General features: G+C 38.4%; 1 protein-coding gene across 4 annotated transcripts in view; it reads left to right on the top strand.

Moving 5' to 3' along the window:
- Positions 1-24,548, top strand: part of ncam2a (neural cell adhesion molecule 2a) — a 343,057-nt gene that overhangs the window by 217,942 nt on the left and 100,567 nt on the right. For all 4 annotated transcript variants that reach the window (XM_088331814.1, XM_088331815.1, XM_088331813.1 and 1 more), the window contains exon 2: positions 18,802-18,876. In XM_088331814.1, the coding sequence (XP_088187940.1) occupies positions 18,802-18,876 (75 nt within the window). The remainder of the gene's footprint in view (positions 1-18,801; positions 18,877-24,548) is intronic.

Raw genomic sequence — 24,548 nt, 5'->3', positions numbered from 1 at the left:
TTATTTTTCCTGAGCACTCTCATGAAGTGCAGTCGCTGCTGGGCCTTCCCTACCACCGCTCTAGTCTTTGCAGACCAGGAGAGGTCGTCGGAGATGTGCACACCCAGAAATTTGAAGGAGTGGACTCTCTCTACACAGTCTCCTTTTATGATGAGTGGTTCTGGATTCCTGCCATTCCTCCTGAAATCCAGAATCAGTTCTTTTGTTTTTGTGGCGTTCAGTATGAGGTGGTTTTTCGAACACCACGTTGAAAGTGACTCAAACCTCATCCCTGTATGCCGCCTCGTCCCCTTCAGAGATGAGGCCGATCAAGGTGGTGTTGTCAGCGAATTTAATTATAGTGTTTGTGGAGTGGGTCGGTGAGCAGTCGGAGCTGTAGAGGGTGAAAAGCAGGGGGCTCAGTGCACAACCTTGGAGAGAGCCAGTGTTCAGTGTTAGGGTGGGAAAGACGTGGTTACCGAGTTTCACGGACTGTGGGCGGTTGGAGAGGAAGTCCATTATCCAGTGGCAGATGTAGGGAGAGAGTCCTCGCTGTGCAAGTTTCTCCACCAGGATCTCCGGGATAATGGTTTCTAAGGCTGAGCTGAAGTCCAGAAAGAGCATTCTGACATAGCTCCCCCGGTGGTCCAGGTGTTTCAGCACGGTGTGAAGTGCTGTGTTTATGGCGTCGTCAGTGGAGCGGTTTGCCCTGTAGGCAAACTGGTGGGGGTCCAGTGTGAGTGGCAGGGAGTTTTTGATGTGCTCGGACACTAACCTCTCGAAGCACTTCATGACCACAGGCGTAAGAGCGACAGGCCCGTAGTCGTTGAGGCTTTCCACTGCTGACTTTTTGGGGATGGGAATGATGGTGGAGGTTTTGAGGCAAGGTGGGACGGTCGCCTGTGACTGGGACCGGTTGAAGATGGTGGTGAAGACCCCAGCCAGCGGATCGGAACAGTCCCCGAGTACCCTCCCTGGTATTCCATCCGGGCCAGTTGCCTTCCTGGGATTTATGGTTTTCAGCGCACGCCTAACTTGGTGCTCCTGAAATGTGAGTGAGTTGCTGCTGGTTGTTGGTGGGTGTGATGTGGCTGTTTGTGGCCTTCCAGCTTCAAAGCGAGCGAAGAACTGATTAAGGTCCGGAGCTAGTGAAGCCTCAGCCTCAACAGTTGCCAGGTTGTGGCCTCTGAAGTTGGTGATGTGTTGAAGGCCCTGCCACATCCTCCTCGGGTCATTTCCAGCGAAGAGGTGCTCGATCCTCCTTGTGTAGGCTGCTTTTGCTTTCTTGATGCCTCTCTTCAGGTCAGCCCTGGCCACCCCGTAAAGAGCCTTGTCTCCAGACCTGAAGGCGGTGTTGCGGTGTTTGAGGAGGGTGCGCACCTCGCTGGACATCCAGGGTTTTTGATTTGGGTAGACCTTGATTTTTTTATTTACCGTGACTTCATTCGTGCAGTCATGGTGTTCAAATACCTCCCAGCAAGTTTGATCAAAACAGTCCTGCAGCTTAGAGAGAGCTCCCTCAGGCCACGTTTGTATTGTCCTCGTTACAGGCTTTGTTTTTCTCCGGATGGGGGTGTATGAGGGGGTGAGGGATAGGCATAGGTGATCGGAATTTACTAGGTGGGGGAGGGGGGGAGCTTTGTATGCGTTTTTTATGTTGCTTTACACCCGGTCCAAAGTTTTTTCACCCCTTGTTGCACAGTTCACATGTTGAAAGAATTTTGGAAGAACAGTCCTTAAACATGCCTTATTAAAGTCGCCAGCGATAATGAAAGCTCCGTCGGGGTGTGCAAGCTGTTGTCTGTTGATGGCAGCGAGCAGGAGGTTTAGCGCTGTGCTAGCGTTAGCATCCGGAGGAATGTAAACAGCTATCACAATGAGCACAGTTAGCTCTCGCGATATATAGAATGGTCTACACGATACCGCCAGAAACTCTAGATCGGGCGAGCAGTGTGTATCAATGATTCTGCTGTTATTGCACCACGCATTATGTACGTAAATGCATAGTCCCCCACCTCTTTTTTTGCCGGAGTCTTCGTTGCGGTCGTATCGGTGTAGCGTGCGTCCTGCTAGCTGGACTGCAGCGTCGGGGATCCGCGGGTCAAGCCAAGACTCCGTGATCACAACAATATTGCTTTTACAATGCTTTTCCAAGAAACTGTGGTAATTTATCTTTATAATACAGTAAACCCTCGAGATATAACATTTTTCCGTTCTGTTGTGGGTATGAAAAAGCAAAATTGCCATTTAGATTGATAGAAACGAATTGTAGTGCTAAACTCATTCGTTAAGAAACCCCAGTATCCGAAATAGAAACAAGAAGATAAAAACATAGTAGATAGCAAGTATTGCTTGCGTGTAATACATGTCTAATATGATTGAATAACCATATCAATGAATATGACTATAAAGGAAAAATGCAAGTTATCTGCCTTTGGTGTGTCGTGACTTGAGCTGGTGGAGTCGAATAGCGGGTGGATGCAAGGGGAGGAGTAGACTATGGATTTCAAAAACGAATCCTTAAACTTTCTCTTGCCAGGATTATCATGCCCTTAGACTATTTCCTTCCTTTAATCGCCTCATAATTTTCAATATTAGATCTGATTGTCAATTGTTTATGGCAAGTAAGCAAGGATATCGATTCTTGTATTTTTGTCTATTTTGCTTTTTCTCTGCTGTTTTTTTCTTTCTTTCCAAAAAACTTAAGTTCCAAATAACAATTGAAAATTTCCAAAACAAGTAAACATGACAACACAGACTTGATAAAATCAGCTATTGAAGAATTTAGAGGATCAATAATTGAATCTACATAATTAGTGTGTGAAATGAAAGATGGATTTCAAAAGATGGACTGTAGAATGGGGCAAATTCTAAACAAAATGACAGCCTAAAAATAAAGAAAAGCAATGACATAAATTAAAGATTCAATAAACCTGCGAGTGGGGGGTGTTAGGGAGCATGATTAAAAAAAAAAACGGTGAAATAATTAACATATGATAATTTGTTTATTTAATTGATAGAATTTATTTTCAGTACGGGATTATTATAAGCCTTTGGCTATGTTCAACCTGTCATACATTGTTATGATCTGGTAATTTGTTCATTTGATAATGTTTGTTGCAATATGATTGAAAAGAAAAAAAAAAATAATCGAGAAATACAAACGCTGGTTTCCATGGTTATTATGTTTTTGCTTCCCATTTAGCATCAGTACAAGCCTTGAGACCCATAGGGAAAATTACAGTACAGAAAATATAGCATTTTATCACCAACTTACAAAATCTTCACAAAGCACACAATACTCTTACCTGATTGAAGGAATATAAAAGAATTGTAGTTCAGCCAATAGCATATCAGCATTTTATATATCTATGACCTATATCAGACAGGCATCTTAGAGACGTAACTCAACATATGCACGGACATTGCAAAGTTTGAATTTGATGACCTTTTGATAATGGGAAAAAAATTGCTTTTGATGTTGTAAATTGAAAAACTTGTAAGGTGGATTTACTGTATGGTGGGGCTCTTATGTATTATTTGTTTTTAAACTTTTTATTTCTCACACCAATATACTTGACACACTCATAAATAACAGAAGGAACAACAGAGAAGAAAAAATACTATTAATAGAAAAGAAGAATAAATGTTCATACAATACATCCATACAAAAAGAAATATATATATATATATATATATATATATATATATATATATATATATATATATATATATATATATATATATATATATATATATATATATATATATATATATATAATAAAAAATATATATACACCAAAAACAAAACAAACAAAAAAAAAAACAACATAATAACATAATAAATAGGGGGAGGTGTTTAGACATCAAGTAAAATTTGTGTGATAGGCTTCCATCTTTTCTCGAATTGGTCAAGTTTCAGTTGAGGTCTTGCAGTGATTTTTTCCATAATGTACATTTGCTTTAATTTGTCTCTCCATTGTTTTATGTCAGGAAGTTGTGGTTTCAGCCAGGACACTGTGATCATTTTCTTTGCTACCAGAAGCATTACCCTTAGTATATATTTCTGTTGACCAGATAGTAATTCTTCTGGCAAAATTCCTACTACGTAAGCCTTTGGGTCCAACCGCAACTCCCAGCCAGTAATTAATTTTATTTCTCTCTGGATACTTCTCCAAAAATTTAATATTACAGGGCAATTCCAGAAAATATGCGTAAAGCTCTTATGTATTATAATATAACTGCACTTATGACATATATCAAATGTTGGTTCTTGATCAAAATAAAAGCAAAATAACCTTCACTTTTTTATTCCATGGCTGGACAACTAAGTTGATATGTAGTCTTTGATCTTCTCATGGAGGTAATTTGTGTCATGTTGGAAAAAGCTTTTTGCTGGCGTGCAATGACACGATTGCACCCGGTTCTGGCATCAAGCAGCCCTGCTTGGCCAGGTTGCAGAGGCTGAGAGAATACAACCCCAAAAAATGTGAAGAGGTCCTAGAGCAATACATTGCACAATATAATTTTTTTTCTGCGAAGCGGGGGCAGAATCAGCGCATCGCTGGAGTGGATCAGAAGTATGTCACTGTGATTTGAAGATCAGACAGGAGCAATATGTGCTGAACATGAACATTCGTACGAGGCTTTTATCATTGATTGTGGTAGCTAGAAATTTGCACATTGAAGAATGTATTTCCCAGGGTTCTTTTTAGATTCAGGCCAACGGTTTTTACTGTCCATGAACCAGGAAGTAGTCTGCAAACTGTCAACTGGACATTGAAAAATAAATGCAAGTTGATAGTGTGCATTCTGAATCAAGAAGATTTTAAGTGTGCCATTTAGTTAATATCATTTTAGCAGGATATGAATTATAAATAAGCACTTTTTTTCCATCCATCCATCCATCCATTTTCTGCACTGCTTATCCTCAGTAGGGTCGCGGGGGTGCTGGAGCCAATCCCCAGCTCTCAGTCAGTGGGCAGGGGATATCCTGAACCAGTTGCCAGCCTGTCGAAGGGCACACAGAGACAGACAACTCACTCGCGCATTCACACCTTGGGACAATTTGGACCGGCCAATTAACCTGATATGCATAGTTTTGGAATGTGGAAAGAAACCGGAGTGCCTGGAAGATGCCAACACAGGCACGGGGAGAACATGCAAACTCCACATGGGGAGCCTGCGGTAATTGGACTTGAACCATAAACCTCTGCATAATCGGGCTGCGCGCTAACCCCCATCTGCCGTGCCGCCCAGCACTTTTTTGTTTTGTTTGTTTTTTGTTTTTGTTTTTTTTCTGCAAATCACACACGAGTGATATTTTACAAATGTTTTTTGTCCACCGTATGAATGAAGGAATGATTGAAAAGGGTCACTTGCAAAGAGTTTATTGAGATGTAGTGCTCCATAAAAGTATGGTCTTTTTGCCAAAGTGGCAGCGTGATTTTTCTAATGAAAGAATACTTAATACAAGATTAAAAATATTTGTATGAACTCATTTTTATAAAATATAAGTTACCATATATATATATATATATATATATATATATATATATATACAGGGTTGGGTAGGGTTACTTTAACTGGATCACTTTCAATTACTTTTGGATTACTCCAATACCAAATATGCTAATAAAAGACAAAAGAAACTAAATATTAATAAAATTATGACTTATATTATGATGAAGCTTTCTCTCCTGACTTTGATCTCTTTGATCTCCGTCAAAACTAACATAAAATGCGACAGAAACAAAATAAACATAAATCCAAACAGCTTGCCAACATCATTTTTGCCGTTCCATGTATTCCGTTACTCCCCAAGCCTGCACAAAATGTTGTTATTTTATTCATATATATATATATATATATATATATATATATATATATATATATATATATATATATATATATATATATATATATATATATATATATATATATATATATATATATATATATATATATATATATATATATATATATATATATATATGCATATATACATGATCTCTTCTGGCCTCAGCAATAATCGATTGGGGAGAATGGATCTTGGTTGTTGTTTATTTTAGGCAGAAAAAAAATCCACAAAACAAGCCGCTATGCCGGTTAGCTCTCTCCGCGCCCTCTGCAATTGTCTACTGGGGATAATGGATTGCTGTAAATTGTTCATTTTAAGTGGGTAACATTGGAATGCTTCACCACCCCAAACCAGAATGAAAATGCCTTCCCCCAGGCAATTCTTTCGGCAGTAGTCGACCACGTGCTGTTCATTTGAGGTGGAAAGAGAGCCGCCATGTATGACACAAGTGTTCTCCCTCAGCCTCCGCTCTCGGCAATAGTTCACCAATGATAATGGATCAGGGTAAAACAGTGCAGTTTATTTCAAGCGGGGCACAAAACATGCTTTAGAGTCCCTTAAAAGTGCTCACCAAGGAAGCAATCTAGCAAGGACATTTTCAAGAGCATGGACGTCTTCGTAAGAAGTTTTAAAACCTGCCTCATTTTTAATTTGCTGTTACCTTCTTCTCAACCCCTCTGCATCCACTCGCTTCTCTACTTGACCAGTTCAAGTCATATCACACCAAGGGTGAATACAGTTTTATTTTTCCTTTACATGTATATTTAAACTTATATTGCACACAAGCAGTTCTTACTCTGTCGTATTTTGTTCTGGGAATAGTGGTACAGAAAACATCAACTTATTACCATAGGTCTTGACCCCTAGCTATAAGCCAGTTTCACTTTGTGATGCCCACCTCAGAACAGATAAATGCTGTATCCCGAGGATCAATATGTATGCTTTAAAGCAAGAACACAAGGTTGAGCTGTCGTGTTTACAGAAATACAAACTCTATTTTTAAATCGTACTTTGGGAATTTGCTAAAAGCTAAATTTTCATGGCATGTTTGTGTGAGGTCTGCTTGTAAAACAACACAATTCCTCCCCAAGGAGATCGGAACAATTTTTTGGCTATCAAGTTTGGAGACGGCAAAATTTTCTATCATTTCTTTGTGTGCTCATATAAAAGGCACAAAGCTATCTCGAGCAATTACTGGCTTCTCATCTCTGTCTCTGTGTCTGGATTGAGAACATGACAGAAGGTCATTTCTGTCTATGGACTTAATTCTACTCTGGAAGAAAATGCGTGTATGTCCCCATAGGTCTTTGAGGAAGCACTTTGACGTCCTTGTAGCCGTCGTTTGTTCTGTAAGCATTTAAATTGGAGAAGTTCTGTGTTCTTACTTTCATTTAATATTTTATGCTTAGGGGAAAAAAAGAATTGTTACACATCTAGCCTTTGAGATGCTTTGCTTTTATTACTTAATCCGTCTTCTCAGTCAGTTGAATCCACCTCTGGTCTTCCTACTCGGTGTTTTGCAAATTGATACACAAACGATTTGTTCAAAAGGCAGAAAAGGCACTGTCCAATTTAAAGAGACACTAAGTTATTTAGTGCCTCTTAGTGATAAAATAAACTTTATATTTTTAACTCATTCATTATCAGACAGTTCTCTTATATTGGATGAACCTATACCAGCTCATTTTTGGTATGTTGACTCATTTATTATGGCATACAAAAAATGCATTTATTTATCTATGTAGGCTAAGGTCACATCAAAAAAGGTTGCACCCACATTTTTAATTAGAAAAAGTGTGTTGCTTCTACTATTGTACTGTAAACAACAGTTAAACATTGCTAAGTTTCTTAAAATTACTCGTTTCCACAATAACATCTGAGAAAAATGGCTTATGTGAAAGTATGCATTTCAAGTAGAACTTTCACTTCGGGGTTTTTTTTTTATTTGTGATACAGCCAATATCTAAACAATTATTTCCATAGACACAAGGGCACTTTGCTTGCAAAATACAATTTTATTGTAAGAACACTGAACTATGCATGAACTTTGCAAGAATTTTTCAGCCCCTCTGAACTGAAATCATTCACAGAGGCTTGATACTTATTGCTTAGGGGCCTGTCACACAGACATTTGCGGCTGAATCACGGCTAAAATGTTGCGTTTTTTTTTTGCCCGTGGTTGCCCGGGATGGAAAATGCGCAAAATTTGACAACCCGCCGTTCATCGGTGGTATGCCCGCAAAACAGACGCCGGCGACTGTTCCGCTTCCTCATCGCGTCATTTCTGCGTCATTTTCTCGTGTGGACCACGGGTATAAAAGCTCCCGAGCCGGTGTTGTGCCCAAATCCGACTCCTACGCAACAACCACACCGCCACACCCCCTCGCGTGACTTTTTCATCCACGTTAACAAACGCATTTTGTAGAATACGATCGCACTTTATTGTTTAAATAAACGCGTTATATAGACTAGGATCTCCCAATTGTTATAATTAGCTCGCTTTATAGTTTTAATAAGCGTTTTATATAGAATACGATCGCTTTCGTTGGAAGCGCAGCAGAATGCGCGTTCACGCGAGGGGGGGAAGATTTACCGTTCGATTACGTTCACAACAAAAACCAAAGACGGAATGTTTTAAGTTGTATTACATTTCCAACAAATGCAAGACGAAGTGGTTTTGGTTATATATTCGCCATTACATTCCCTAAAAGTGAGATAAATCGAGGTTAAAGTGGTTGTAGTAGCGAGGGGATGTAAATCTCGGCACCGGGCTGTAGATATCATAACCGCACAAGACACAGTCCCGTGATGATCAAGATTTCAAGCTATGGCATCATTTTATTTTATTATCTTGAAAAGAAATGTCAAGATATAAAAATGGATTGAGACGAGGTCACTACGCTGACGGGGGGGGGAGTTAAATGGTTATTGGTCTACCTTCTTTATTCATTATCCATTATCGATCAGTTCACTTCAAAGCTTAGGAGCCGGGACTCTTACTCTCAGCCAAAAGGCCAAGCCAAGGTCCTAGCATTAAAGCCTTGCTGCAAACATTGCGAATGCACCGAAAGATTTATTTGAAATGAAGAGAAACTACGCTGACGGGGATCCATGTTCACCCCCTTGACGTCACGAGCACAACTGACGTGTGCTCGGCATTCGCGCTGTTTATACGCGGAGAAAGGCGTTTGACTGTCACACGCGTAACACGCTAATTTCACGTAATAACACCGCGATACAGGCGCAGAACATGCTATTACCATGCTCCACCCACGATTACCCGCTGAAATTTCCCGTCCTACCCATGTGTAAGCACGCCCTGGCCGCGGCCATAGCACGTTATTTCCGCGTCATTGCCTCGTGTTGACCACGTGTGTGGCACGCGGTTTAACACGTGCTCAAACTTTTGAGCAGCTCAAAAGTTTTGAACGCGGCCAACCACGTGAAAATTTCCGACCGCGAGTAAAGCACAGCTCTATCTCGTCTGTATGGCGGTCTCAATACGTCCAACATCTGCTTCATGGCCAGAAATTTCTGGCCGTGGTTCAGCCTCAACACGCTCGTGAAAGGCTGTGTACCCGCGCTCTGAAGAATTGAGCAGGGTAAAACTTTTTCGCGCTACCACCCGCGCGCGAATTTCCGAACTCATGTTGAGCACCGCTGTATCTCGTCTTAATGGCGAACTCAATGCGTCCAATAGCGTCCGCCTCAAAGGCAGAAATTTCTGGCCGTGATTCAGCCGCAAATGTCTGTGTGACAGGCCCCTTAGCAGCACCAAACCTGTTAAGATAGTTTCTTTCTAAAGCAAAACAAGAACACAATATTTTCAGGTTTTGGCATTTAGGGACAATAAATCATATTTTTTGGACCATAAGCCGCTCCTAAAACCATGAAATGGCCTAGTATTCTAAAAGTGCGCCTTATAAACCAGTGCCTTTTATGCACTAGAAAATACATTGGATAGAACTGAAAATTCATAGTGAAAATTAAATGATACTACATACTGTAACTGTTTTGCCTTTGCAAAACACATTGAGAGGTCTCCAAGTACCCTCTTGTGTTTACCATGTAAATTGTACAAACATGTTTGTCACTGTTCAACGAATGATGATGGAATGGGTTTTCATAGTGACCAAAATACAATAATATTTGTATTTTTTTCTTTTTATCCAGTATTCAGGGCTTTATAAAATATATAAAAGCTTTCAACTAATAGCTTTAATTGTGTGTGTTTAATGAAATGCATAAAAAGTTTGGTTCACAATCATTAAAACTTTAAAAGTATCTTAGGTGAAGAAATGCGCATTTATTTTACATAACACGAGGCTCAGCTAAAGGATTCGACATTGTACCCTTGATGTCCAAAAACCTTGCTTTTGTATTGTAGTTTGTATTCATCCTTGTGTTTGTCACCACCTGTTTTCCGTTGCAGGACACAATACAGTGACATCTAGTGGTTAAATTATACACACTGTCCCTTTAAAAAACTAAATATGTGAGTAGAAAAATTGTATTAATACTATTTGGAATCAATTGCGTGTATTAACAGCCTCTATTCTTTAACTTTCTGAAAATGAATGAAACATTTAAGGGCACAATCTAGCAACATCTGGCTGGCAACTTGTTCAGGGTATCCCCTGCCCACTGCCCGAGCATACCTGGGATGGGCTCTAGCACCCCCGTCACCCTAGTAAGGATAATTGGTGCAGAAAATGGATGGATATAGCAACATCTAATGGCCAAATAACACACACTAATGTGAGTTGAAAATGTAACCCTTTTTTTTTTCACTTTATTGTATTAACATTCTTTATCCTTTGAAAATGAATGGAACTTTTAAGGACACTCTACTCTAATAGTCAAGCAATTCACCCTGTCCTTTTAAGAAACTAAATATGTGAAGAGAAAAATCTTATAAATATAATGTGAAATGAAATGAAATGAAATGATCTGCATTTATATAGCGCTTTTCAGGTCAATGACTTCCCAAAGCGCAATGTGCTCCACATTTCCCAATAGCGGCCTTGCAGCCATGTAAGGCGCTGACCTGCTTATTGGGGGTATAAGGGGTTCAGTGTCTTACCCAAGGACACTTCGACATGTAACACGGACGAGCCGGGATTCGAACATGGATCCCTTGATCCCAAGACGAGCGCTCTACCTCCTGAGCTACTGCCGCCCCAAATGTTGATTCAATTGTTTATTAATATTCTCTATCTGCTCTGAAATTGAATGGAACTTTTAAGGACCCAATACAAGGACTTCTAATGGTCAAAGGATGCACTCTTTGCCTGTAAGGCCCTTTATTTTTATTACTAGATCCAGGGTCAGTTGAATCAATATCCGTTCTATTTTCTGCTTTCCAAAATTCATCTGCCAAAGATTTGTTTAAATGACAGGCAAGGTACCGTTTATTTTACCATACAAGATAAGAATAAAATAGTCTCTTCCTGGAGTGATGTATCTTGGCAGGTAACGGCAGATTTACAGCTTTAAGAAGTTCACTCGAACATTCATAATTTGATAACAGAAAAGTGAATGTATCACGGCTTTACGAGCTGAGCGCTACTAAAGTGAAAAATCATAATGCGGACTGAAGAGGAATGACTCGTTCCTTTTTCCGTGTGTTCGTTGAACATCCATCTTGTAAGATGGGTAAAACAAACGCTGGAGTTGAGCGGTTTTGTTCATGTTTTCATGACAGAATATTCTGAGCACGAATGAGGTACAGAATAAAGATGGTTTATTCACAAATAGGCAAACAGAATTGGTCACAATGACTTTTATAAAAGGACAAAAAAGGAAACCTATGAGATAGTGGGGAAATACCTTAATTCGCACTAGCCCTTTATCTACACCAGTTCTGGGGTGTACTGATGAAACTCAAGGCCGTCATTCTCCTCAAAGCTAACTAAAAATACTCTCATAGAGGAACTGTATAATTGGATATATTAAGAAGTCAAATAATTGTATCAGGAATTCAAATAATTACAGTAAAATAAATGAATCATCATGAGGAAAATTAATTACGACTAATTAAGTGAAGGAGTTATATTTGACATACATAATAAAAAGGTTATAGTTCAAGAAATCATAAATCATGACTATACTGTATTTGCAGTGACACTTTTCAGTTTTACATCAATATTTTTGTAACAGATTCAATATTTTTATAACAGATTTCCCCATTACAAGACCTCCTCACAAATCGTGATTGTCTGCCAACTTAGCGTGGCTTCCTGGACTGCAAATATCCAGGGGAACTAGTATGGATACCCGTTGTGGACAAACTTGGTTTGTGAAAAGAATTTACATTACTTTCATCGCATGTCAAAATTTACAAAATAACACGGTGCTGAACGTATTATTTTTGAAAGCCATCAGGATCCTGTGATGTTATAATGATTTTGGTGTAAAAATAATTTTCCCTGATCATACGACATCACCAATTATTCTGAACGCCCAAACACAAACACAATTCAAATGCTGCATTGTTTTTGCGTATAACTATGCAAAGTACATTCCTTAGGTGCTGGTCTGCTATTGGTCAACACCACTATGTCGGCGAACCACCTCCACATGCTTTTTCATCTGGCCCACCATGAAATAAATGGTCCAAATAATATTTAAAATATATTTGAAAATAATAAAAGTACTACTAATAAAAAAAATGTTTTTGGGTGCCAATTTTGTTCTCATTGTCCCTGTGTGTGTCTACAACAAAAATACTACTAGAAATTATACAAAAATACCCCAGAATTACTGCAAAACCAATTATCAAATGTTGTGCTTAAAAATGAGACTTAATATAGATAGATAGAATAGAATATACCTTTATTGTCATTGCTACAAATGGGCTAACATATTGTGACAACGAAATTGGGCATGACACTCCAGTTTTACACATTCATAGTGAGGTATGAGCAAGAAGATAAAGGAACAGAGAAGATAATGTTATAAGACAAGGGGGATAAGGCTATAGTTATAATTTACATGGTATTTACACAAGAAATGTCGGCATGTGGGATGTTACATACAGGGTTGTCGTGATAACGTTGGTATCGTAACGGTTGTGCAATATTGCATTTGGTGCAAAGTCATCATAGTGCAAAAATAGTCAGCATATGCATTCGTGCAAACATAGACATCATAGTGCAGAAACAGGAAATGGTCAGACATTGTGCAATTTGAGCATTAAACGTAGTGCAGTCGGCATGTGCAAGAACAAGACATGATATGTTAGTTGATTTAATTCTGAAAATAAATAATACAGAAAAAACAGAAATACAACAAACCAAAATACTTAATAACTATACAGAAATGTTGCGACAGAAATAAAACAGAAATACAGCTACAGTTACATTACAAATACTGCAGCAATATTATAATGCAAAGCAGAACTATAGAAATACAACAACAGAAATACTACAAAAATGTAACTTCAGTAATATTACAAAATATACTACCATAGAAATACAGAAAGAAATCTGCAGAGATGCTCAAAAATACTACTATAGAATTACAGAAAAACTACAGCACTACTAAAATATCACTACAGTAATACTTATTCTTAAAAGAAAATACTTAGGAAATATAAAAACCGAAATATTACAAAAATACTTCTACAAAAATATTGTGACAGATATACTACAAAAATATTGCTACAGCAATACTACAGAGATACTATAAAAATGTGACTACTACAAAAATAAACAAAGTAAAAAGAACACCCACAGTAATACTTCATAACTAAACCTCAATTTCATATATCATTGTGGGTGTGGATGTTTGAAACTAATCTACTTAAAAAATCCAAAGAAAACGAACATGTCGATGTCTGAATGTATATTTTTTCTTAAATTAAAAAAGTAGATAGGTCTATAGGATTGGCCCCTTGGCCAATGTTATACATTTTTTTTTTTTATACTCAATGTGGCTCCGGATTCCAAAGAGAAGCCCGACCTTACTATAAACAGAGAGAATGGACCATGTCTTTCAAAATTAAGATAATAAGATAACAGAGAAAAACAAGGTGAATGCACGGTGAGGAATAAAAAAGTCAAGATTCTCCAACTTGCAGATTTGGGACAAAGGGCAATACTGTGCAACTGCATTTTCTCGCTTCTTAACTTTCCATAAATAAGAACACAATATGCCAGCAAATGGGATTTTTCTTACGTGGCGCTCAAGTTTAGAATTTCGTGGAGGATAAAAGGAACAAAGACAGGTGAAAAGTGCTTGTCCTCACATTGTCCTCCAACGTCCTGAAATTCAATATGCAAGCGAGCAAGTGTGGACCTCAAATCGTTCTGTTCCCTCGCTAGATTGCACGGCAATTTCTCCATTGTTTAACGTTCCGTTCTTTGATGGAACACGTTTTGGGAAAATAACTGTCATCTCATTTTAGTTTCTCACTATGACAAGAACTTCAGTCACGGTGCACACTTTATTCTCGATGCCGCCTGTTTTGATTAGTGTATAATAAAAGAAAATGATAAGGAGAACAAAGACGCCGATGATTGCAGGGTTAATCAAATTCAGACAAAAGCAGATGTGACAGCTAGCAATGGAATTTCCAAAGCGACCTTGTAGTTTGTGAAACGGAACGTAAGCGATCATTGTCACAACCTCTCTTAAATGTTTGATTTGAAGATTTTTCTATTCATAGCTCGCTCAGGATGTCTTCTGGCATCTGGCGTCTGGATTTCTTAAAAACAGCAACGGTGTTGGAAAATAATTTTCTCGTGCCATATCCCCTTTCGTGTCCTCGGTGCATTGCAGTACTGCAGATATTTGCCTGTATCGCGAATTATGGCACCACTTGACAAGCTGTTGCCCCCTGGTAGGCGCTAAAAGTCTATTAAAACAAAGACTGACAGGCTCTGAGACAGTTCTTGCACAGGGCCATCACCACCCTAAACAAGCACGCTGTACGGTGTGAAATACATATATTGCCCATGCACATAAAATACGGTATTCATATCTTCTTCATCGACCTATTTGGGATTTTATTTGTCGCTAAATGAATTGTACTACTTTTAATTGCACTATTATTACAATTTAGGCCGGTCTCTAATCACTACCTTATAGTTTTGGCTATTTATCCTGAAATTCTTGTTTTTCTTTGATAAGCCTTTATCACGTGTTTATGCTGTCTAATCTTGTAAACAATGTTCGCTTATCAGTGAAAATATATGCAATTGAACTCAAACCAATTGGAGAACTGCCTTCAACCATTTGGAGAATTGCCTTCCGTTACCCGGGCGTAGATTAGAGTAATACAAATGTGTACATCACTGGTACTGTATTCCGTTACGATTACAGAAAAGGACATCAAATTACAGGTACATAAAGTTAAAGTAAGGATTACTTTGATGGATTACAATTTCATTTAAAACCATATTTTGTCTACATAATGTGCCGATAGACAAATTGTGTCATAATTTCAATCGCTGACATGAAAAATTAGGTTTATACACACACGCAGCAGCTATGTTGCTTTTTGTAAAGCCCGCGATGCATGCTTGCAAGTAAAAACACTTTACTGTTGGTCGTTATTTTATTTCTCCTTCAATACGGCACTTGTTTTTGTTGAATTAACCATGTGAAAGAGAACATTTTATTTTTGCCAGACTATATTATGTGGTTACAATTTGAGAACTTTTTTTTAGGACTACAAGCAATTACCTGACCTCAAAGTTACACTGTTCATCTATATTAACCACAATTTAGTAATTTGATTTATATTATTTTTGTCTTGTATTAAAATTTTTTGTACTGGATTAATCCAAAAGTATTCAAAAGTTATCCACTTACATGACTTAATTATTATAGTATTCAGATTACGTTACTGATTACATTTGTCAACAGGTAACTAGTAACTGTATCAGATTACATTTTTTAATTACTCCTCCCAACCCTGGTTACAAGGACACCCATTACTGGTCTACATAACTATTGACAAACATATAACCATTTGTACATGGCATTTGCAAGCAATCTGAGGCGAGCATGAGCAAAGTCATTATGAAAACCGGTGTCATTTCCCCATTTAACATCAATTTATTGATAAATAATGTCACCAAAATTAACTGTGTACTGTGCTCGTTTCCTATCGATCCAAAAGGGTGTTCCGTTGTTGCGTCCCATCTGTTTACAAGGTTTGCTGTACCTGGCTTAACAGCAGCATAGACTTACACTACAAATGGATGGATACAACAGTGATATCCCCTTTTTATGGACTGTGTGGCGTATTCGGCTTTCCAGAAGCTTAGACTCACACTATACATGAATGGATACATCTGAAGCAGAGACAGAAGCATTTTTGCAGTCGAGGAAGATAATACAATTGAAATGTCCTGGAGAAATCAATCAATACACACGAAGCTTTTTTTAGTGAGTAAGGCATGTATTAGTAGTCTCTTTTGTTTGTACGCATTAGCTTTGTTTACATTTACCAAGTCCGGCCCCGCATCTCTTTGTTTCTGCTGTCTTATTTATTCCACGCACATGCACGCAATTTTATTGTTCATTTATTTCAAACAACATTTTATTTTTGTATTTATATTTAGTTTATTGTTTCTTTTATTTCCAAAAGTAATCAAACTATAATCAAGTCACAGTGCTGCAATATCATGGTATCCGGATCACATTGCTGATTAAAATTTTCAACAGGTAATAAGTAACTTTATCGGATTACCTTTTTGAAGTAACACTCCGAACCCTCATACAAAGTAGCTTGTATCTGTTAAGGTCAAAACTTTGTGTAAATTACCTGAATACGAGTGGTTATGGAACAGATTAACAGTGAAACACCAAGAGAATACTGCACTTTGGAAAAAAGATAAAAATGAGCTGTCACTGCAGTCAAGCCAAATAATCCGAAGTAATAAACCAAGCATTCAAAATACGAGCGCATTTATTATGACTAATAATGTTCATGGGGGTTTCATTCCAGTAAGTCAACACATTAAAAAAAAGATATTTCATTTGCACTCCAGACACCTCAGAAGACGATACACTCTCATAGACTCAAACCTCCGGGCTCATCTTATTAATTAACTGCTTGGGAATTGCAAATTCTAAATACCAAATAAGTTTGGTTGCTTGAAAGACATTGTTGCTGCTGGGCTGCTATTTCCTCCATTCAGTCAAGATAACTGTGATTGTATTTGGAACCACACTTGTCGTAGTGATTGGATATGGTTGGATGACTATAAGCATTTATCTTGCTTCAACACCGCACCAGACGATCACTTTGCGTGTTGCAAACGTGAGATTTTGCCAAAACGAGTTTAACGAGATTAAAGTCTTTCTCGTGAACTGATATAACCAACCTTTGCTTGAGAATATTGACAACGTTTTTACGAGAGGTTGACTGATTATCAGGTTGGCCAATTATCGGCACAGATATTTGAGAATTTGACACATATCGGTATTAGAGATTTTTTTTTTTTATTAAATGGGCCGAGTATTAAGCAGAACACCAAGCTACAGCGGAAACTTTTGCTCCCTATTCTGCCTTCCTGTTTCAGACACTACACACCCCACGCCTTTTGATTGGATGAGCAGCCGGGGGCGGAGCCACTGAAGCAAAAAATTGTTTTTGGTCCTATATTTTCCATATCTAAGGCGCACCAGATTATAAGGCGCTACAATGGGAACGTCGACAAAACAGTCAGATAGTTCAGTCAAACTTATTACCACCTTAACATTCCGAAAGCTTGCAAAGAAGCAAATACGTGTCTTAGACATGTACGGAAACAGTGTCCGCATATGGTCACCAATCACTTAAATGCATTGTTCCAAATATCATTCTGAAGGTTAAAGTCTTGGGATTCAAGAAATGCCAAACAGTTCTTAGTTTCCATTTTATTTTTTGCTGGCAACTGTGTGGACAGCAAAGTAAGAATTTTATTGTGCAGGGAAACGGGGTTCTTTACTGTGCATATGACATTAAACACTTTGAATTGAATTTAGTTTAGAAATAGACTCATCACAGAAACATCAAGATCGTTCTAAAACAAGATACCGGGAAAATATAAAGCTGCATAGCTCACCTAAGTTCTCTTGTAGCCATCACGTTCAGTAATGATACGTAACCATGGTCTTTCTACAACTGTGAGTGTAGTATATCCAGGAGAGTAAAATATTTACAAATACAGAATAGTAAAAAATGTTTTCTCTATGCCGTAGTGCAACCCAACGTGTGATTCACATTCATCTTTTTCGGCCAATTGCAGGCTTTTTTTCGCCCCTTTAGCCTATGCGAGCCTGTAAATGATCAAAAGGGTCCGCCCCCTTTACCTCTGAATAACTTTAGCCAATAGTGACTGATTCAAATGATGATTGACACATTGGTTAGGAAATGAAACGCCGGTATATAAATCCCAGCGTACACTGTGGACAACTTCGCCTTCGGGGGCAAATCTAGTCGGCGGCTGCTTGCCTTAGTTGCAAGACTTTGCGACTTAATATTGATCCATATATAAGGCGCACTGTATTATAAGGCGCATGGTCAGCTTTTGAAAAAAATAAAGGCTTTTAGGTGCGCCTTATGGTGCGTAAAATAAGGTATATATATCTATATATATATATAGATATATATATATGATGTATATATATATATACATACATATACAAATTATACATACATATAATCTGTGTGTACGCATAAATAAATTGATTCTTTTACTTGTAGCAGCATTAGCCGTAATAGTATTACATTTCTTGACCGCAGTTCATTCCCTTGACAAATAACTGACAAGCTTGTCACAAATATGAAGTCAGTCCGTCTCCATTTACTGGAATGTTGCTCAGAAAAGGTACGAGGCGGACAACATGTCAAGTGGGAATTGCCACTCATGGAAAGCATTCAAAATGTTGTACAGCATGCAGTTGTGTCAGCGCAGCGCCAACTAAACATTTTCTTCCTTTTTTTCCTTCTTTCTTGTGCATTCCAGCCATCCTGCAGGTGTCGATATCCTTGAACAAAGTGGAATTAAGTGTCGGAGAGTCAAAATTCTTCATCTGCACAGGTAACAATGGACATTTTCGTGAGTGTTTTTTTGCATTTGTGTTGTATGTTAATGGCGGACTGACATGTCATACACAGAATAAATGTATTAAAAAAAACACACACACAAATATATCTCATCTCATCTCATTAGCCGTACCGCTTATCCTCATTAGGGTCGCGGGGGGGGCTGGAGCCCATCCCAGCCATCTCCGGGCAGTGGGCAGGGGACACCCTGAACTGGTTGCCAGCCAATCGCAGGGGGAAAGTCAGGCTTGCTGAGCTTTTCACCGATTGGTTGATTGACGAGTGCAACAACATGCGTTCATCACTGATCAACCAATAGGCAATAAGCTCAGGAAACTATGCCAACTTCTCATTTGAACAACATTTTGCTGTGAAAAAATACACGACAAAGTACACCACAAAATAAATAAATAACGAAATACATTACACAATACACAACAAAATGTGCGACGAAATCGCAAGACAAAACACAAATAGACAAAATACACTAAAAGAAAACTGACAAAATACACGTCAAAATGTATAACGACAAAATGCGTGAGAAAATGTATGAGAAAATATCCACCCCTCCCGCCCAAATAATGACAAAATATCAACAAAATGCTCAACAAAATACACTAAAAAATAATGCTGCAACAAATACCAAAATACATAAATGACAAAATACATGACACAATACTCAACAAAATAAAAACTGAAACCAACCTTTTTAAAATTGACTTTCCTAGAATCAAGTGCAATTTTACCTTGACTACGCAAGGGAGCAGTGTAAAGCTGTCTATTGCATTTATATATATATGTTTTCGTTTTATTTTTTAATTTCCAAAGAGGGGGGAGGTTTTGTGGGTGTTGTGTGTTATTCTTGGAGAGAGGATTTCTTCTTCCGAGGAGACGGGGCGTGAGAGAAAATAATCAAGACACAAGCATAGACACAGTAGAGAGCCTTTTTTTTTCAACATTTTCGAACACCGACTCCATTTTTACCATATGGCCAGTGACACTTTGACCACTGGTGTGTACTCGCCTTCATTGTTGTGGATGGATTTTCGGCAGAGGCTGGCAGGTCCGAGTTACCTCCCGCTGCTCGCCTCTTCTCCCCTGCCAGCCGGCAGACAAGCGAAGCCTGAAAAGGCTTTTGGAGGTGTGCGATAAGAAGCTCTTTCTTGACACTGCGGGATGTCAACACTTATTCTGCTTCTCTTTAGATTTGTACTCGCCATTGCCAGTTGGAGGCTGCAAGCATTGGCAGAAAGTCTGTGTTAAACCTTCAAAATACATTTTCCTGACAAAACTAGATGTAATGTGTTCATTATAGTCATAAGTTGAGTACTTTTGGCATTATTATGTTGTTACTATGTTAGTATTATGTTATTCACGAATCACAGATCCCCTAACCACCTGGATCATTGGGGAACCATTGAAGACGTAACTTTCTCGGGTCATGCCAAAGTTGGTACCAGTCAGTTCCTTAATGTTGTCGGCCATGTTCTTTTTTGGTCTTCCTCTTCTCCTGCCCCCTTGGACTGTGCCCTGGAGAATAATCTTGGCCGTTTCCGATGATCTTATGACGTGACCATACCACTGCACTTTTTTGACGTCGATCTATTTCTCCTTCGCTTCTCTTAAGCGTTTTCCAATTCACTTGTTTTATGCTTTGCTGTTTTTTTTCTCCTTGAGTTCTGGCCCCGAGTTGCACTGTTTGTAACTCACGGCTTCCGGTGTTTTCCAACAATTAATTTAGCTGCTTCAGTCATTGACTCTGAGAACTCACCTGATTGTCAGGGTTTCATCATAGTTCTTCAAGGCTAGCAAAGGAGCAAACTTCTTGCTAATAAACGCCTGTAAGTTATCCATCACCTGTGGGTCTTTCAGTCACTCAAGGTCAAACTTGATTCGTGGATTATTATGTTATTAAAGTTTGTAATTATTAGAAGTAACACAAATTTGTGCACAAGGAGTGTAGCTGATTAAAAGCCCCATGTGTAAACACAACTTTGTTTTTGTACAAGCCGCACCCGATTTTGTAACGCAGGCAAAGGCAGCCTTAAAAATAAACTCATTCATGTACATTCATCACGTTTTAGAAAAATCAGCGGGAAAATGTTTAGTACAGAAAAGTAACACATTGTGACACCATTAAGACTCTCGCTTGCAGATATTCAATATTAATAAATGGGCACTAACATATACAATACGCAGGAGATAGTGAGGAGTCTGAATATTGCTACTACTACATGAAAAAATCATATATAAATACATGGAATCTTTCTAACAAGTATTTTTGGCTAATTTGATTTGTTTAGTGTGGCAGCAGATGACTAATTATTGGGTATATTTTTCGGGCCGAAAACTATGATATCATTTCGGCTTTCATCAGTCCGATAACTGTCAGCCCTATAAGAAAGTCTGTGTTAAACCTTCAAAATACATTTTCCTGACAAAACTAGATGTAATCGAAACTAGTGTTTGCATATAAAATTACATTATTACATTCTTTATCGTTTTTCTCTTGGAAATCTTTATTACATGTTTACCCTGGGGAGCCATGTCCAATCTCGTTGCAGATAATGTTTCACAACGTTGTCATCAATGACAATAAAGACAATTTAAGTCGATGTATCTGAATCTGAATCGATATCTATTTGCAGGTGCCCAGGAATGGAGTATCAGTCAGATTCACAAAGTATCCCTTGCTAAAGTTTTGTGACTTTAAAACTGTCAATTTAAGGGTGCATAGTTTAATATGAGGCAAGCAAAAATGTGAATAACCAATTAAAATTTACAGCGCGCCTACTACATACACCGTAGCACCACAGAAGAGAGATGACAAGGAGTTGGCTGGGTTATTTTTGTGTCTGGGAAGCAAAAAAGTCTCCCGTGTTGCCTTTGCTGGGCTTGAAAAACGGAACAGCTTGCATGCAAAAAAAAAATGCAAACGAGAGTTGCCAATCAGGAGATGAAATCACTGATCTTGACACACAGTAGAGAGATTTTATTTGATGTAAAACAAGCATGTTCAGTGAAGCGAGACTGAGCGTAACAGATATGAGGGTCGTTAAAATGACATAACAGAAAGAGATTGGTTAAAGTGACATGATGCTACATGTAACCTCTCCAATTACTGCCGTGGCATTGAGCCAGGAGAAGTGGCATTTACTAAAACATCAACTAGTGCTTGTTAAATAAATGCTGCCGTGTTTGCCTGTGCTTTAAATAAACTCAACCTGGCATCTACATACATCTATTGGATTCTGACACAGAGACAACAGTAGACCTCCAGATATTGCTGTATTGCAGGGGGAAAAAAAATATGATAATTAGGTAATGCCCTAAGGACCACTGGTACCCCAGAATAAAACATTAAAATAACAAATTAGTTTGTAGTAAGTACTACTTATGTACTAATATACCAATACTTAATACAGTGCACAAAATTAAGATAACATTACAGTAACCCCACACAATAGTTTAGTTTTTACGGATTCAATACTGCAGTTTCTAAATTACTTTTATTTGTTAAAAGTAATGCTTGAGCCTGAAATAAACCATTTGTCCTTTGATTTCAGTGCAGCATAAAGTATTTTATTGTATCATAATGGTAAAACAATACATATTTTTAAACCTCTATGATAAACGAGGTATTACTGTTTGGATGAATGTACATTTAAAGGAAAAAAATGTTTGAAAAGTCATTTGAGCTGGTCGAATGAAGTAGCGGGTGGATGCAAAACCAGTAAGGGGACATTGATCGCGGATCAAATTAATAAAACTAAAAAACACAACTGGTATTAAAACATTTACTAATGAAGATTGTCATGTCCTTAAAGGATTTACTTATTTAAATCACCTTCCCATTTTCAATAATAGTCCCAATTGCCAATTAGTTAAAGCCATATTTTTTAGCAATGGAACAATACATGTATTTCTTGGTATATATTAAAAATCTCAAGCTTTGGTTCTATAGTTAGCATGTCATTGCTTCTCCCTTTAGCATCACTTCAGCCTTGCACCCAAAACATACGGAAAAAAAACAGCATTGTATTGCCGACTCGTAGTCTTTATGAAGCACACAAGATTCTGAACTGAATGAAGAAAGAGAAAGGCATTGTGCTCTGGAGCGCAGCCAATAGCGTATTGGCATTAGCATGATGCCGTGACACATTTAATAGCACACCAGCATAGAAAAAAGTGTTTGCCAATAGCAGACGGGAATCTGAGAGAAATAACTCTACATACGCATCAGCATTGCAAGGTTGTTTTCATTTTAAGTTTCGGGCAAAAACAATAATTGTTATAAATGTCGTATAGTGTAGAAAATGAAATGAAATGAAATGAAATGCTGTAGCCTGGGGGTCTACTGTGCAATGCAGAAAGTACAAATTGAAATATGTTATTGGCAAAACGATCCCCTTTCAAGGAAAATTTTACTTATTTAAAATCATTATGAAATCATAATTGCTGTAAAATCTTGTTGGCATGGACAAGCTGTAGTTTTTGTCACATTTTGGTGCGCCAAGTGTCAGCTGTTAGAGTTCAATAAATATGGAGATTACTGGCATTTTTTTTTTCAGCAATAACACCTGTAAAGAGTGCACAGCAGCTCACACATGCCAATATTTTCCCCATCACACAGTTTATCTTCTCAACGGAGGCTAACAGAGCACAACACATCAGTGAGGTGCCTGCAATCTCTGCAAAATGCAAAGTAACGTGATAATTTGTCATCACATCACGAAACTTGTTATAGTGGCGGGCGTTGGAATTACAACTATGCCTTTCAGCTCTATACCAAATTAGTGATGTGTCGTTTACAAATGAATTGGTGCTCGTGAGTCAGCCCCTGGTAGTCATATGTATATGTGAAAATTCGGGTGGGGGAGACATGATTTTGCCGCTTGCCCCGGAATCAGAGTCTGTTGGAGGTTTGACAGAAGGTTCTCGCCCAACTGCTGTCTTCATTTCGTTCTGTGTGCATTGTTACAAAGAATGACAATAAAAGTAAATTCTGTTCTATTCAATTCTATTCATCCCTGTCGCGCCCGACAACCCCGTGTGTAGGGTTCCAAACGTCAGGCATGATGGTAGTCTGTGCCCAACTGCTGCCGTTACCCCCGCCCCACCGGACGGACGACCCCTCCTGAAGGCTTCAGGGTACATTTCTGAGCCTAGTAACCTTTAATGGGAGAAATGTCATTGGTCAAACATCCAGATATTTTCTTTACCGCTTATCCTCAGTGGGGTTGCTGAGGGTGCTGGAACTCATCCCAGCTATCTCAGGACAGTGGGCAGGGGACACCCTGAACTCGTTGCCAGACAGTCGCAGGGCAAACACAAACGGACAACTCACTTGCTCAATTTGGAATGGAACATGGGAGGAAATCGGAGGACCCAGAGAAAACCCCCGCAGGCACCAGGAGAACAGTGATACTACAGAAATACTCCAAAAATAAAAAAAAGTCAAGTCAACTTCAAAAATATGACAAAATTATAAGAGAAATACTTCAAAAATACAACTACAGAAATGGGTAATTATTTTATTGCAGCAACATTTGAGTGTAAAGTTTTTGAAAAAAAAATGTTTTTGATGATTTTACTACAAAGCAAATACCTTTAACACTAAGAAGTACATAGTGGACAAGCTCAGGGTTTATAATTCTATCATTATAA

The sequence above is a fragment of the Urocampus carinirostris genome, chromosome 3, assembly GCF_059441175.1.
Source record: "Urocampus carinirostris isolate Australia breed hairy pipefish chromosome 3, RoL_Ucar_1.0, whole genome shotgun sequence".
Taxonomy (NCBI): Eukaryota; Metazoa; Chordata; class Actinopteri; order Syngnathiformes; family Syngnathidae; genus Urocampus; species Urocampus carinirostris.
This window is presented reverse-complemented; position numbering and strand designations above follow the sequence as displayed.